At 30.3% G+C, this 12263-nt stretch overlaps 3 protein-coding genes across 5 annotated transcripts; 2 read left to right on the top strand and 1 right to left on the bottom strand.

Annotated features, from left to right (window-relative positions):
• Nucleotides 1–418: 418 nt before the first annotated feature.
• On the top strand, nucleotides 419–5605 carry LOC117226046 (uncharacterized). Its single transcript, XM_076525078.1, has 8 exons — nucleotides 419–551; nucleotides 669–776; nucleotides 868–1008; nucleotides 1097–1343; nucleotides 1419–1975; nucleotides 2081–2437; nucleotides 2504–2599; nucleotides 2676–5605. The coding sequence occupies exons 3-8, from the start codon at nucleotides 958–960 to the stop codon at nucleotides 2739–2741; spliced, it is 1374 nt and encodes a 457-aa protein (XP_076381193.1). The 5' UTR covers nucleotides 419–551; nucleotides 669–776; nucleotides 868–957; the 3' UTR covers nucleotides 2742–5605.
• On the bottom strand, nucleotides 5437–8974 carry LOC117226040 (metaxin-2). Of its 3 annotated transcripts, XM_033479985.2 has the most exons (4): nucleotides 8960–8974; nucleotides 8568–8713; nucleotides 7703–8282; nucleotides 7216–7573 (listed from the first exon to the last, which is right to left on the bottom strand). In XM_033479985.2, the coding sequence occupies exons 2-4, from the start codon at nucleotides 8611–8613 to the stop codon at nucleotides 7300–7302; spliced, it is 900 nt and encodes a 299-aa protein (XP_033335876.1). In that variant the 5' UTR covers nucleotides 8614–8713; nucleotides 8960–8974; the 3' UTR covers nucleotides 7216–7299. The 3 variants fall into 3 exon arrangements, with proteins under 3 accessions (XP_033335877.1, XP_033335876.1, XP_033335875.1); XM_033479986.2 differs by lacking the exons at nucleotides 7216–7573; nucleotides 8960–8974 and adding an exon at nucleotides 5437–7138 and having other exon boundaries at nucleotides 8568–8858; XM_033479984.2 differs by lacking the exon at nucleotides 8960–8974 and having other exon boundaries at nucleotides 8568–8874.
• Nucleotides 8975–9004: 30 nt separating this feature from the next.
• On the top strand, nucleotides 9005–10342 carry RpL23 (ribosomal protein L23). Its single transcript, XM_033479990.2, has 4 exons — nucleotides 9005–9149; nucleotides 9384–9467; nucleotides 9816–9944; nucleotides 10089–10342. The coding sequence occupies exons 1-4, from the start codon at nucleotides 9137–9139 to the stop codon at nucleotides 10283–10285; spliced, it is 423 nt and encodes a 140-aa protein (XP_033335881.1). The 5' UTR covers nucleotides 9005–9136; the 3' UTR covers nucleotides 10286–10342.
• The last annotated feature ends 1921 nt before the right edge of the window (nucleotides 10343–12263 follow it).

Raw genomic sequence — 12263 nt, 5'->3', positions numbered from 1 at the left:
TAAGCTTATAAATGTTTCCTACGTTTAATGTTTGCTAAAGATAGCATATTACTAAATCAGTTATCACACTTAGTAGTAGGGGAATATTTTTAGTCAAAGCCTGATGTGCTCTTATGTAAAATATGTATCAGAAAGAGGTGAATGAATATATGAATCATGTTACTATATTAATAAAGGTTCAAACAAAACAAGACATCTTCAATATCTCATATTCTTTACTGTGCTCTATTTTCACTTGAACAAAAACAGATCAAACACATAAAACACTTGTTATTATGTTCTTTGTTATGTCTTACAGTATAACAATTTGTTTTAGGAAATTTAGACATTTCTTTGAAATGTGGTTACGAAGTGAACATGTTAGAAGAAGACTGCGTGGTCGCTTAAACATAAGCAGTATATCCAGATCAAAAATTTCAAATCATCGAATACAGTTTAGCAGTCTAAGGAAACTTCCATCAATTGGTAATAATAGTCATCGTATTAATAAACCAAACAAATGCAGCAGATTAACACGCTGGAGACGTAGATGCACACATTTCCTGAAAGAAGTAAGCATCAACAAGTTACTTAAACTAGAGATTTGAATTATCTTCCGTGTACATGATACATTCATCTTTCGTATGATCATGTTACTGTTATTCGCTTATTATAAATGATCTTTGCAGGTCATTTATTAAAACAAAACTTGACTGTTTCTTAAAAAAGAAATACTTTCTAACTAATCAGCAATTAATGGTTAAAAAGAGTGACTGACTAACTCACGAGGATGTTATGTAATTAGATTTGTTAGACCTACAATCGAAGCCATTTGGTTACTATAAGGAAGCCAATTCAGTTTTGTTAAAAAGATTGTTATCTTCGTAGGCTTGTAAAGAAAATGTTTTACATTTTGCGAAGTCTACACCTATTAGACGAGAGAGAGGACCTCGTAGAAGAAAATGCATAAAGCGGTCAATGGTTACTTCAACTCCGTTACATCGATCATCTCAAAAAGATGCAGTTGCTGTAAGTTACTAGAAGTCATAATCGATCTAACTAGATTAGGTTGCATTTTTTCACACAATTAAACATGTATAATTTGCAATTCTTCCAGCCATCAAAATGCACAACAGTATCAAAAGTTTCTGAAGAATCTAAAGAAAACTGGAATACAACTATTCTATCCTTGTATTCATCGATTTTGAACACAGATACATGCTGTTCCTCAATATCCACTATACATGATTTCAAGCCTTCCATTCCAAGTGTATCATCACTGACAAATCTAATGCCTCCAGCATCTATAGGATCACACACAGACCTTTCATATGCATTAGATGATGAAGAAAATAAGAATAATGGTACACAAATTCATTGTGACACTATGAAACAATCTATTTGAAATATCTATTAATTACTATTTCATGTTGTTACAGATTCCAATTCAGTTTATTACACTGCTCCTTGTTTACAAACAGACACACCCGATGAATACTATAATTTAATACATTCTACATCTATGTATGGAACTCGTACTTTCCCGACAGACAAGTATTTTCCAAATGGAAAATACGCACTTAGCAACAATAATGAGAATAGCAGTAATTTATCGAAAAATCAATATTCACTCGACAGTCACTCACCGAAATATGAGTCAGGGTTTAATACTACGAAGTATAATGCATCAACCATGTACAGTATAAATCATCATCATTCATCTGACACAAATGGGAACGTTACGGAGAAATATGATTCCGATGATATCGATAGCGATTACCATGATGGTGAATATATGGAGGTCGGAAGCGAGGAAATAGTAGAAAGTTGCGATGTAGAGAATATGGTTACTCATGTTCAAGAAGACTGGGAGCCATTCGACCCTTATGTCTTCATCAAGCATTTACCACCCTTAACCCCGGCAATGAGAGCTAGATGTCCTGCTCTTCCACTTAAAACACGCAGCAGTCCAGAATTTAGTCTAGTATTAGATTTGGTACGTTCGCTTTCGAGCCGAATACTAATTTACAAAAATTTAGAATGGCCTTTTGAACTAAAAAAATTAAGAATTTTTGAGTAGAGACACATTTTTCTTATATAGGATGAAACGTTGGTTCACTGCAGTCTACAAGAACTCTCGGATGCAGCGTTTCGTTTTCCAGTTGTCTTTCAAGATGTAACATACACGGTGTTTGTCAGAACACGACCATACTTTCGTGAATTTTTAGAGCATGTTTCATCATTGTACGAAGTCATTCTTTTTACCGCGAGTAAGCGTGTTTACGCGAACAAGTTAATGAATCTGTTAGATCCGACAAGGAAATTGATAAAGTATCGTCTGTTCAGAGAGCACTGTGTTTGTGTTAATGGAAATTATATCAAAGATCTGTCTATATTGGGTAGAGATTTATCCAAAACTGTTATTATTGATAATAGTCCTCAAGCATTTGGATATCAGGTAAATATGAACTGATAAAAAATATTTTGAATTTTTGCTTATTCTTAATAAATATTTCTATTACAGTTGGAAAATGGTATCCCTATAGAGAGCTGGTTCGCTGATCGTTCGGATAATGAGCTAATGAAGTTGTTACCTTTTTTAGAGAACTTAGTAAGCTGGGTGCGTATATATATTTAATAATTAACTTGTTTCTGTACAGATACCATTATTAATATATAAAATATTAATTTTGTAGGGAGGAGATGTTAGACCACGTATTAGAGAACAGTTCCGGCTTTTTAGTTTTTTACCACCAGATTAATTTAGGTACTAAGCACAAAATTAATGTGGAAGTATCAGCCTACATAGGTATCTATATGTATGTACATCTTACAAATGCGTGCAATAATACACGTCAAAAAATTATATAATTTGCAATAATAATCATATTTATAAGTACGTCCAATGAAAAAGATGTTTAACAGAAAAAATAATTGCTTTTGCAAGGATATTGATATTGAATTCCAATTTGCATAAGAATTCACAAAATGTTAATTCACTCATGATGAATTTGCTTGTATTATATTGTCCGAATATGGATGATACTTCTGAAAGAAGTATTTCTTCCTATAATTTCATCTAAATTGATCTTATAAGATTAATGTGAAAAATAAATGTGAAAATTAACGTCTTAATACTTTGAAATTACGTTGTTAAGAATCATCAATCAGCAACATAGTAAATATTAGAATCTATATCTATTAAATTTTGGGCAGGTACCAATCAATTAAAATGATAGATAATGAAACTTTATAGCTCACAGACCAATCAAGATTTAATAATATTGACTGCTAGAGCTTATTTATACATTTCATACTGTATATTATTCTTAGTATTTTCCGTACAAATTTTGTTTAAAGATGTTGAAAAATTGGTTCATTTATTCATTATTTAAAGAGCTCTAACAGTAAAAATTTGAATAAATATAGGCATCCCTCAATTTACATGTACCTTTGTAGGAACCTAATAATAGAAATGTAAATTATATCATTATGTACATAATGTGAAATTGAGAGATGTCTAAAGCATATTTTCATCAAAAACTCACAATTATTTCAATTAACGATTATCCATTAAAAAGTATTAAAATCAAATTCAGTAAACTTGCTGAATACTTTTTACAGACACACGATTATGTATTCACACACAATTGTTTGTTTTTTAATTCAAATTATGAAACTTATCAAAGTTAGTTTTAGACAGACGAATATTATAGTTAAATTGTAAAGTTAATTGCATCCGTTACATACAGAAGTATGCAAAGCACTTATTATACATTTATCTAATCACGAAATTAGCTTAAAAGGCTAACACTCACAAGATAAGATCATTGCAATAGCTATAAAAAATAGTAAAATTCATTGGTTAGAAAGAAAATATAGTTGTAGTATACAGATAAAAAAATGAACATAGAGCAAACTTCCAGTTATAAACACAAGTATCTTCCGTTTCTCATAATATGTTTAATATATATATATATACTACTATATATATATATATATATACTACTACTATATATATACAGTACGTATGTGTATATATATAATATACATATATATACATAGCGAAAAAGAAAATCATAGGGGAAATCACATAAATCACAGGAAATCCATAAATGGAAATACTGAGCTCGTACCTTCAGTACAAAAAAATGATTGTATTCATTGTATTTATAGTTGATTAATTCAACTTGACTGTGTTTTTAGCAAACCTGTCTACTGTCTGCACAAATAACGTCAGCTATCTGTTGAAATAACGTCTTAAAACAAGTTCGTGTTATGGTTTGTCACTATTAACCTTTTTTTTATTACATATTTGTTTACTATATTGTAGTGAAAGCTACAACGTCTTCGACTCAAGCATAGTCATTATAGCAAATATGATCTCAACCTGATTACCTTCAACCCTTTCGTTCTTAAAGATGACTATAGTCACCCTTAAAAATTATTGATAACTCTATTTGAATTTATATCATTAAAATTTAATTATATCGACACACAGTTATCTATGGTTCGTCATATAGATATTACATAGATATAATTTGAATGAAATTTCAGTGATTCGTGTAATACAAAAATGATATAGATGTAAGTCCATTGGAACGAAAGGGTTGATCAGTGTATTCAAACTATAAGTGTTGAAGCTTTAGTTGAGCACTACAAGTATAAATCAATATAGATCGCAGGTTATTTGAATGCATATGTATTTCTATTCGTAATTCTATGATGATTATGAATACACAATATGTATGTATCTGTATGCGCGTGAGTGTGACAATTATATTATTATAACTACACCTAATAAAATTATAGAGTTGCGTGTAATCCATAGAGACGGAGACCTATATCAAAACAAAACATCCAAGCAAAATAATTTAGCAGAGTGAGAAGAATGTGAGAATTTATATCTTGTAGTCCTTGCTATACTTCAAGATCACATAATACATTTCGCATTACGAATTCACAGATGTGTAAGATTGAACCTGTTACGAAGAAATTGTAGAACTGCTTGAATTCTTTTTTAAATTGAAAATTTTGTATTGAATACTTTTAATAGATAAAAAGAGTATTATATAATACCGTAGAAATAGACTTGTTGAAACGAATCATTTTCAATTTTGTATTTTCATGTTGCATAATAATGGAATCAGTGTTTCATTACTACAAATTGTTCTGTACATTTTTCATTTCATACAATGACTTCTATGTTTACTTTTATTTGATAATCAATCATAAATCACTTACACCTCTGTTTAAATACTAAATCTACATTTCTGTGTAAGTTGTAATAGTATAATCTCAATCATATTTGTTAACCACGGATATGATCGTGAACTAAAAATAAAAGTAGGAAGATTATACAAGAAAAATACATGCTTCTTTGTATGTGCGAAAGAAACGTTTGTATTATTATTTTTTTTTATTAATCATTTAACATTGAATATAATAAGGTTTAAGTTATATTGAAACTGCGAACATTTCTTTTTATTTAGTAACATACCAGCACATCAAAATACATTTACAAAGAAGGACACCTTAATAAGTTAGAATATCCTTTTACAATTGATTTAGTGCACAAATGTTTTAATAATATCGATACTTCATTAAAATATAAAATTACAATCGGTGTTTGTTGTATAACCAAAGGCTGGAGACAAGAAGTATGTAACAGAATTAGCATAATTATTGTAGAAATACAGACATATAGTGATGAAAAGTTGCATAAATATTAAATATTTATTTACAGAATCAGTTTTGTATGATATAAAATTATTTGAACATTATAGTATTGAGTAGTATTTTATAGTACAAAAGTACGTCGTTTTAAATACAATTTCTTAAAATACGATTATATAAGCAATATTTATGACTGAAACATCACTTGCCATTGATTAAAGCCTTTTAGTAGCGCTTAATGAAACAATTATATATAAATGCTGATAACAGGTACATTGAAATAATCCTTGAAAACAAAATTGACAATAATTATTGAATAAATATTCATTATTATTTCCGACAAATTTTTCTGTAATGTATCTAGGTTAGACACCTTTCATCGGTTATATATTCTTGCAGTATTCCAAGAACAAACAGTTGGAAATATCCGAAGTCACGTTTACTTACTTCTCGCCTCCAACGTTTTGTTACTCTATTTGACCCCTAATTGATTGAGGAGAAAAATGCTGAAAAATGTCACGTGCAGTATTATGTATTTAAGATAATACATTTTATGTTCAACATTAATATACTTTCTCTAAATAACAGTTATAACAAGTTAACTAACAATACTTTCTTATTTTCTACACAATTTACTATCCCACCGTGCTCGAACTTCAGACACATTGAAACACATTTATTACTGCCACTATAATAATGATTTATTCTCAGGTATTTATGCATTTGTATCAACGTATGGTATAATACAGTAGAGGCTTCCTTATTTGAACATTTATTTTTACAATATTTTGGTATCCAAACGTTTTATTACCTAATTATTATATTATTTAGATACATTACCACCTAGTAAAGAATTAGAATGAAATTTTTAGTTAATAAAATGTTTTGGTATCAAGATATTACAAAAATTTAGATAAGAGAATCTCTACTCCATATGTATTACATTCTTATTGTAATTTTATATTTCAGTTTAATGAAATCACCCAAATGTCTGTGACTTATTTGATATTGTATAAGAAATCTTTTGTTATACATATCTTTTTTGAAATAGTTTAACAGTTTGTTTTGAGAAGTGTTTTCATACAACAATAAATAAGACAGATAATTAGGTAATCCCATTTAGCTAAGACATTTTGTATTTTACTATATCACACATCATATTAATTTTATAAAATTATTTCTCTGAATTTATTGAATGCTGCATAGTGTCGGCGTCACATTCTCATCTTTGCGAATGTCACGAGCAAAACATAGGAACTTAACGTCAACGCAATCGGTATACCTGAGTTCGATGTATTCGAAGTTCGAGTTTAATTCTATCTAATTTTTTGGACTCTGAAAATACCTAATCTCAATACGTCTGCTGTGCGCCATAAGCAGCGTATATTTCCGCATAATATTCGCCAGTTTGTTATCAGGTAGATGTATCGTCATTATAGAAAAAACATGTCCAAAGACTAAGGCGTCTAATTCGTTTGGTGTCCTAAATGTAATTAAATAATAAAGTTGATCAATCGTGAACTGATTAACTGAACGAATGAATAATAAATAATCAATAGGTATAAATATACATATATATATTTTATGTGTTATAATAAAAATTATAAATGTAGTAACAAACTAACAAATCAATCTTTGGAAAAATCAAAGTTCAAAAGAGTCTTCTGAAAGTGGTGGCAGAGATTCAAGGGATTCAGAATTCCAGAAAGTATCTTTGGATGGGGTACTAATAATTTCAAAGTCTTCAGTGATTTCATTAAAAGCTTCTTCGAAATAATTATCTTCTATTCTCTTTGCATGATTAATAAGCTTGGGAAATCGTTTTATAATTGTAGCAATATTTTGTACACAAGGACTAGAGTGGACTGTAAGTAGAGCATGGATATGACCAAATACCAGTGCATCTACTTCTGTGGGCCTTTTAAATTAAAAAGAATACAAATACTGTAGTTCAAAATAAATATTAGATGAAAGTTAAAAATAATGATCACTTATTATTCTATTTAAAATAAAACTAATGGTACTTAAATACATAATTTATACTTACTTGCCTCCAGAAAAGTATTCTTTATCATCCAATCTCTCAGATAAAGCTTTACAGCAATTTTCAACTTCAGTGCACACTTCCTGTATACTCTTACTATACCAGCTAAGTACATTGAGTTTCTTTATAACTTCATTTCTCTTTTGCCAGTTTAAAAAGTGATTTAAAGGCCATGGGTATACACTTCCATGCCTTTCTTTGGTGACTTTGTTGAACGTGTCTTCGTGAACCCAACAAATGTACAATTCCGCATTCACAAGTACATTATTTACCAGAGACATGTAAGCTCTCATATCTGCCTTAGAAGATGCAGAGAGGTCGTTTGATAAACTTTTACCTTTACTTTCTATGAAGGATACAATTCTATCGAATTCAGATTGTACAAGCGATCCACATTTAATGAATGGTACACGTCCAGTGGGAGACATGTACTCGGCATTGTGTTTTGATATTATTTCAACTGTAAAGTCACACATTTTAAGAAATACTTCTACAGCCAAACAATTTGCATTATCAGGTAATAGCATCTGCTCAACCGTGAATGGTTGATACAAAGGTATCACATCAGGCAATGTCTCCTTAGCTAAACAAAAAGAACGCACAATTTATAAATTTCATAGGCTGTAGAATCGATTTTATTGATATACAATCAACACTTTGACTGTAATAAAATTAAGTGCAAATAATAGAAATAACGCTCATTATCCACGAGCATCTTATTTGAAAACATTCAATTGTTATGAATGGATACATAAAAACAATAGTATTTAAGCGCTATTACTCAATAGATTACTTAATAGATAGGTTAAGTATCACATAAGTCAGAAACGTGATACCAAATATCTATAGAAATCGAATTAAAAATTACCTTCTAATTCCATATTAATAGTATCTTCTAATAGATCACTAGGCATTTTGTTATTATATGATATCTTAACAACGATTAAAAATTTTAGTCTTTTTCTTTAGTCTCCAACTTCGTCAAATGACAGAACAGGCGAGTGTCGGTAGTGTCTGAAACTTTTGCTTTGATTTTTCTGATAATCGACAATAATTTATAAAATTAACATTTCGATACTAAATGATGTTACAATTGAAGATCAATTGTAAATATAAAATCAGCTTTCATTTAACCAAATCAATCATTAATCAATTAACTAAATTAAACACTTTCATAGACGAATACTAAATTCTACTGTATAAGTAGACAACTCTAAAAATTTCTATAATGATATTTCTTATTGTTTATTTAATTCTTACTTTATTCACTTAGGTTTTAGTAAATGCATAAATATATGTGATGCGGTTATGTATGGAATAGCGGATTTAGTTATTTGAATACTGCAGCCATTCCCGCATCGGAAGCGATTCAACACAGTCTGCGCAAAGACTAGTGTGCTGTAAACAGCAGTTTCTTCCTCTTTCAAACACACCAAGATGTCGAAGAGAGGTGAGTCGGTTTTCGTAATCGAAAAGAATCCATAGAAATCCCCTGAAAAAGAAATGATCGGTTTGAAATTATTTCTGAAAACGATATAGTAATGTCTAGGACGTGCAACAGCGAGAATAATTTTTCATTAAAATTGATGGAATTGGGAAAAATCGATGTTTATATTGGAAGCAAATGCCGCGTTAGACGTGTTCATCGATATCAACAATTAACGTGAAATTCTTCTTCTTCAAGGACGTGGTGGTTCCGCAGGAGCGAAGTTTAGGATATCACTGGGTTTGCCAGTGGGAGCAGTCATTAATTGTGCCGATAATACTGGTGAGTGTTTTAAAAAATATTACAAAAGTTAGATATAACCTCAAAAACTGACCATGTTATGATTGGGAATAACATGGTTGATTATCATTTACAGTTATAAAACATTGTATATAAGATATCTTCACTAAATTTAGGAAGAAGCTATTTGTTAATAGTTAACCTATTTAATGAGAGTGTTTTGACTAGTTTTCATGAAAAATCTAAACATTAGATAGTGTTTTCAGAAATCAGTAATTACTGGCGTTATTTTTAGTACAGTTAGCTTTCTGTGAATTCATCTAACATGGAAGGAATAAAGTGTATATTAGTTTCATCGATAGGAGTATGTAACATCAATTTTTCTTACAGGTGCAAAAAATTTATATGTCATCGCAGTTCAAGGAATTAAAGGCAGATTAAATCGCCTTCCAGCTGCAGGATCAGGTGATATGATTGTTGCCACGGTGAAGAAAGGAAAGCCTGAACTCAGAAAAAAGGGTAAATTTTTATTTTGGAAGAAAACCATATTATTTATGTTAGCTTTGTATAGTTTATAGCTATAGATTTATATATGTTTCAGTTCTGCCTTAGTGTGATGTGTTACATTTCAAATATTGTAATTAGAAATTATCTTTATTATAGTGATGCCTGCAGTGGTAATAAGGCAACGAAAACCATTTCGGAGGAAGGACGGGGTGTTTATATACTTTGAGGACAACGCAGGTGTTATCGTAAATAATAAAGGTGAAATGAAAGGATCAGCGATTACAGGGCCTGTTGCAAAAGAATGTGCAGATTTATGGCCCAGGATTGCTTCCAATGCTAGCAGTATCGCTTAAAACATACTGTATAAATTTATTGTCCTTAATAAAATATATTTGAGCATTTGCTGAACATTTCTTTTGTATCTCTTCTTTATAGTAATTTATTTTTCTGTTTGTATTAAATTTTGTCAAGTAATCAAGTTCACCTAGCAATATAATATAATTTGATTAAAGATAAGAAATATTAACTTAAAATTTGAAAGCGTAGAAAATAATAGAGATTTTGGAAGGAGCGGGAAATTGTACAACAAAAGCAAGGAACATAATTTAATAATTTCGTGTATACTTAATAGAAAAACAATAACTATGAAGGTATCAAACAAGAAGTATGCGGTAGATAATGTACGCAATTTGTTGACTTGACCATGAGATCCTGTTCAATTTCAAGTGCTTCCGATGGTCACGTAGAATATTATTGAAGGAATTGATAAAAAATGAAAAGAAAGGTCGAAAACTGTTTACAAACTAATAGCGATAACCTGTTAAATTTAGCATTTACTTTTACAAGAAAAGGAAAATGGAAAACGAAATTATATTTTAAATATCTGTAAACATTCTTCAATTATACATCAACTATGTTAACAACTCAATTGATATCTACTAAATAATACAATTGCAGTCGTTTATTGTTACTATTCTTTGAAAGAAGAAAATCCGATCTCCATCCTATTTGTATAATCCATTATATGCTAAGAGTAGGATAGGCAGCTATTATGATTATTGGTAAACTTGATCTCGCCCTTCGAAGAATAGATCACAATTATACTAAATATTGCCTCAATTTAAGGAGGTAGCGTTAATAGATCGATACGAAAAGCAAAAAGAATCGGATTGTATTCTTTAACGAAAAGTTTTGATTTTCAGATGCTGGCATATAGCGCACGTGCATGAGAAATCAGCTGTTCCTAATCGTAGCGCCAACTGGTGGATGACGCTTCAGACATCAGGCAAACGAAAGCGAGGTAGATTTTTGTGTTACGATTTTATCAAGTGATTGCCTGTATTTGTTAAACGGCCAGCTACACACAATGCGATTCGTGATTGAACAGAAAATGGTGCTTTTAATTCGCGTGCGTGCTTCTTGCGTTATTGAGTAAAACGGGTCCAGAGATCTTCGAAATAATTGCACTCTCTCTTTCTCTCAGGTGAGGTTAGAATTCTCAAGACAAAAAGCTTCCCTTGAATTCTACATAATCGAAGATAGTTACAAAGGAATAATATCGTTTTAAACAAAGTCATTGTGTTTACTTGCAGAACATTACACATAAACAGGAAGCTACGATGTTTAATTCAGCTTTTTTGAGCATGCCATACTTTTCGAAAATTGTGAAAACATTACTGTACGTTCTTTGATTCATTTCCGGCATAGGTGAAGAGTTGACTGTCTTTCCTTTGTTTCGAGTATGTAGCAAGAGAATGCTCATTATTTTCCAGACTTGTTTAAAAAAAAATCACTAATCGAATAAAAGTCGTATTACATAAATTGTTTATTCTGAACTCATTGTTTGAGTGAGTGAACTTGCTCGAAGTGACCAATTTTCTCATTATTCAATTTTAGGAAGAGGAACAACGGTTTTATCATACATGACTATATCAGACTTGTGAAGGCATCGATCTTTTATTTAATTGGTAAGTACAATTGATAGATCAAAATAATTGTCTGATTTGTTGATAATCGTTGACTACCAAGTCGCGCACTGTAACGTGATTGCATTCTTTTTATCTGCAGTTGTCACAACATTCAAATCTATTTTGCGTTATCCGATCCCATATCCTTTGCATTAACCTCTAAACCTTCGATTGAATAACTTTAGGTCACATTGAGTAATAAGATCGAATTTCAGATAAGGCAAAGTAATTTAATTAAATGTTGTTTTATTAAAACGAATTTATCAGCAATTTATGTTAGTATAAATGTTAGCTGAACGTTAGTTATCACAAATTTTTTGAATGTCTATAATAACGAAACCTTAACTATCTATTTGAAAATCCA

The sequence above is a fragment of the Megalopta genalis genome, chromosome 11 (assembly GCF_051020955.1).
Source record: "Megalopta genalis isolate 19385.01 chromosome 11, iyMegGena1_principal, whole genome shotgun sequence".
NCBI classification, from domain to species: Eukaryota; Metazoa; Arthropoda; class Insecta; order Hymenoptera; family Halictidae; genus Megalopta; species Megalopta genalis.
The sequence above is the reverse complement of the archived record's forward strand: the minus strand, read 5'-3'. Positions and strand labels throughout refer to the sequence as shown.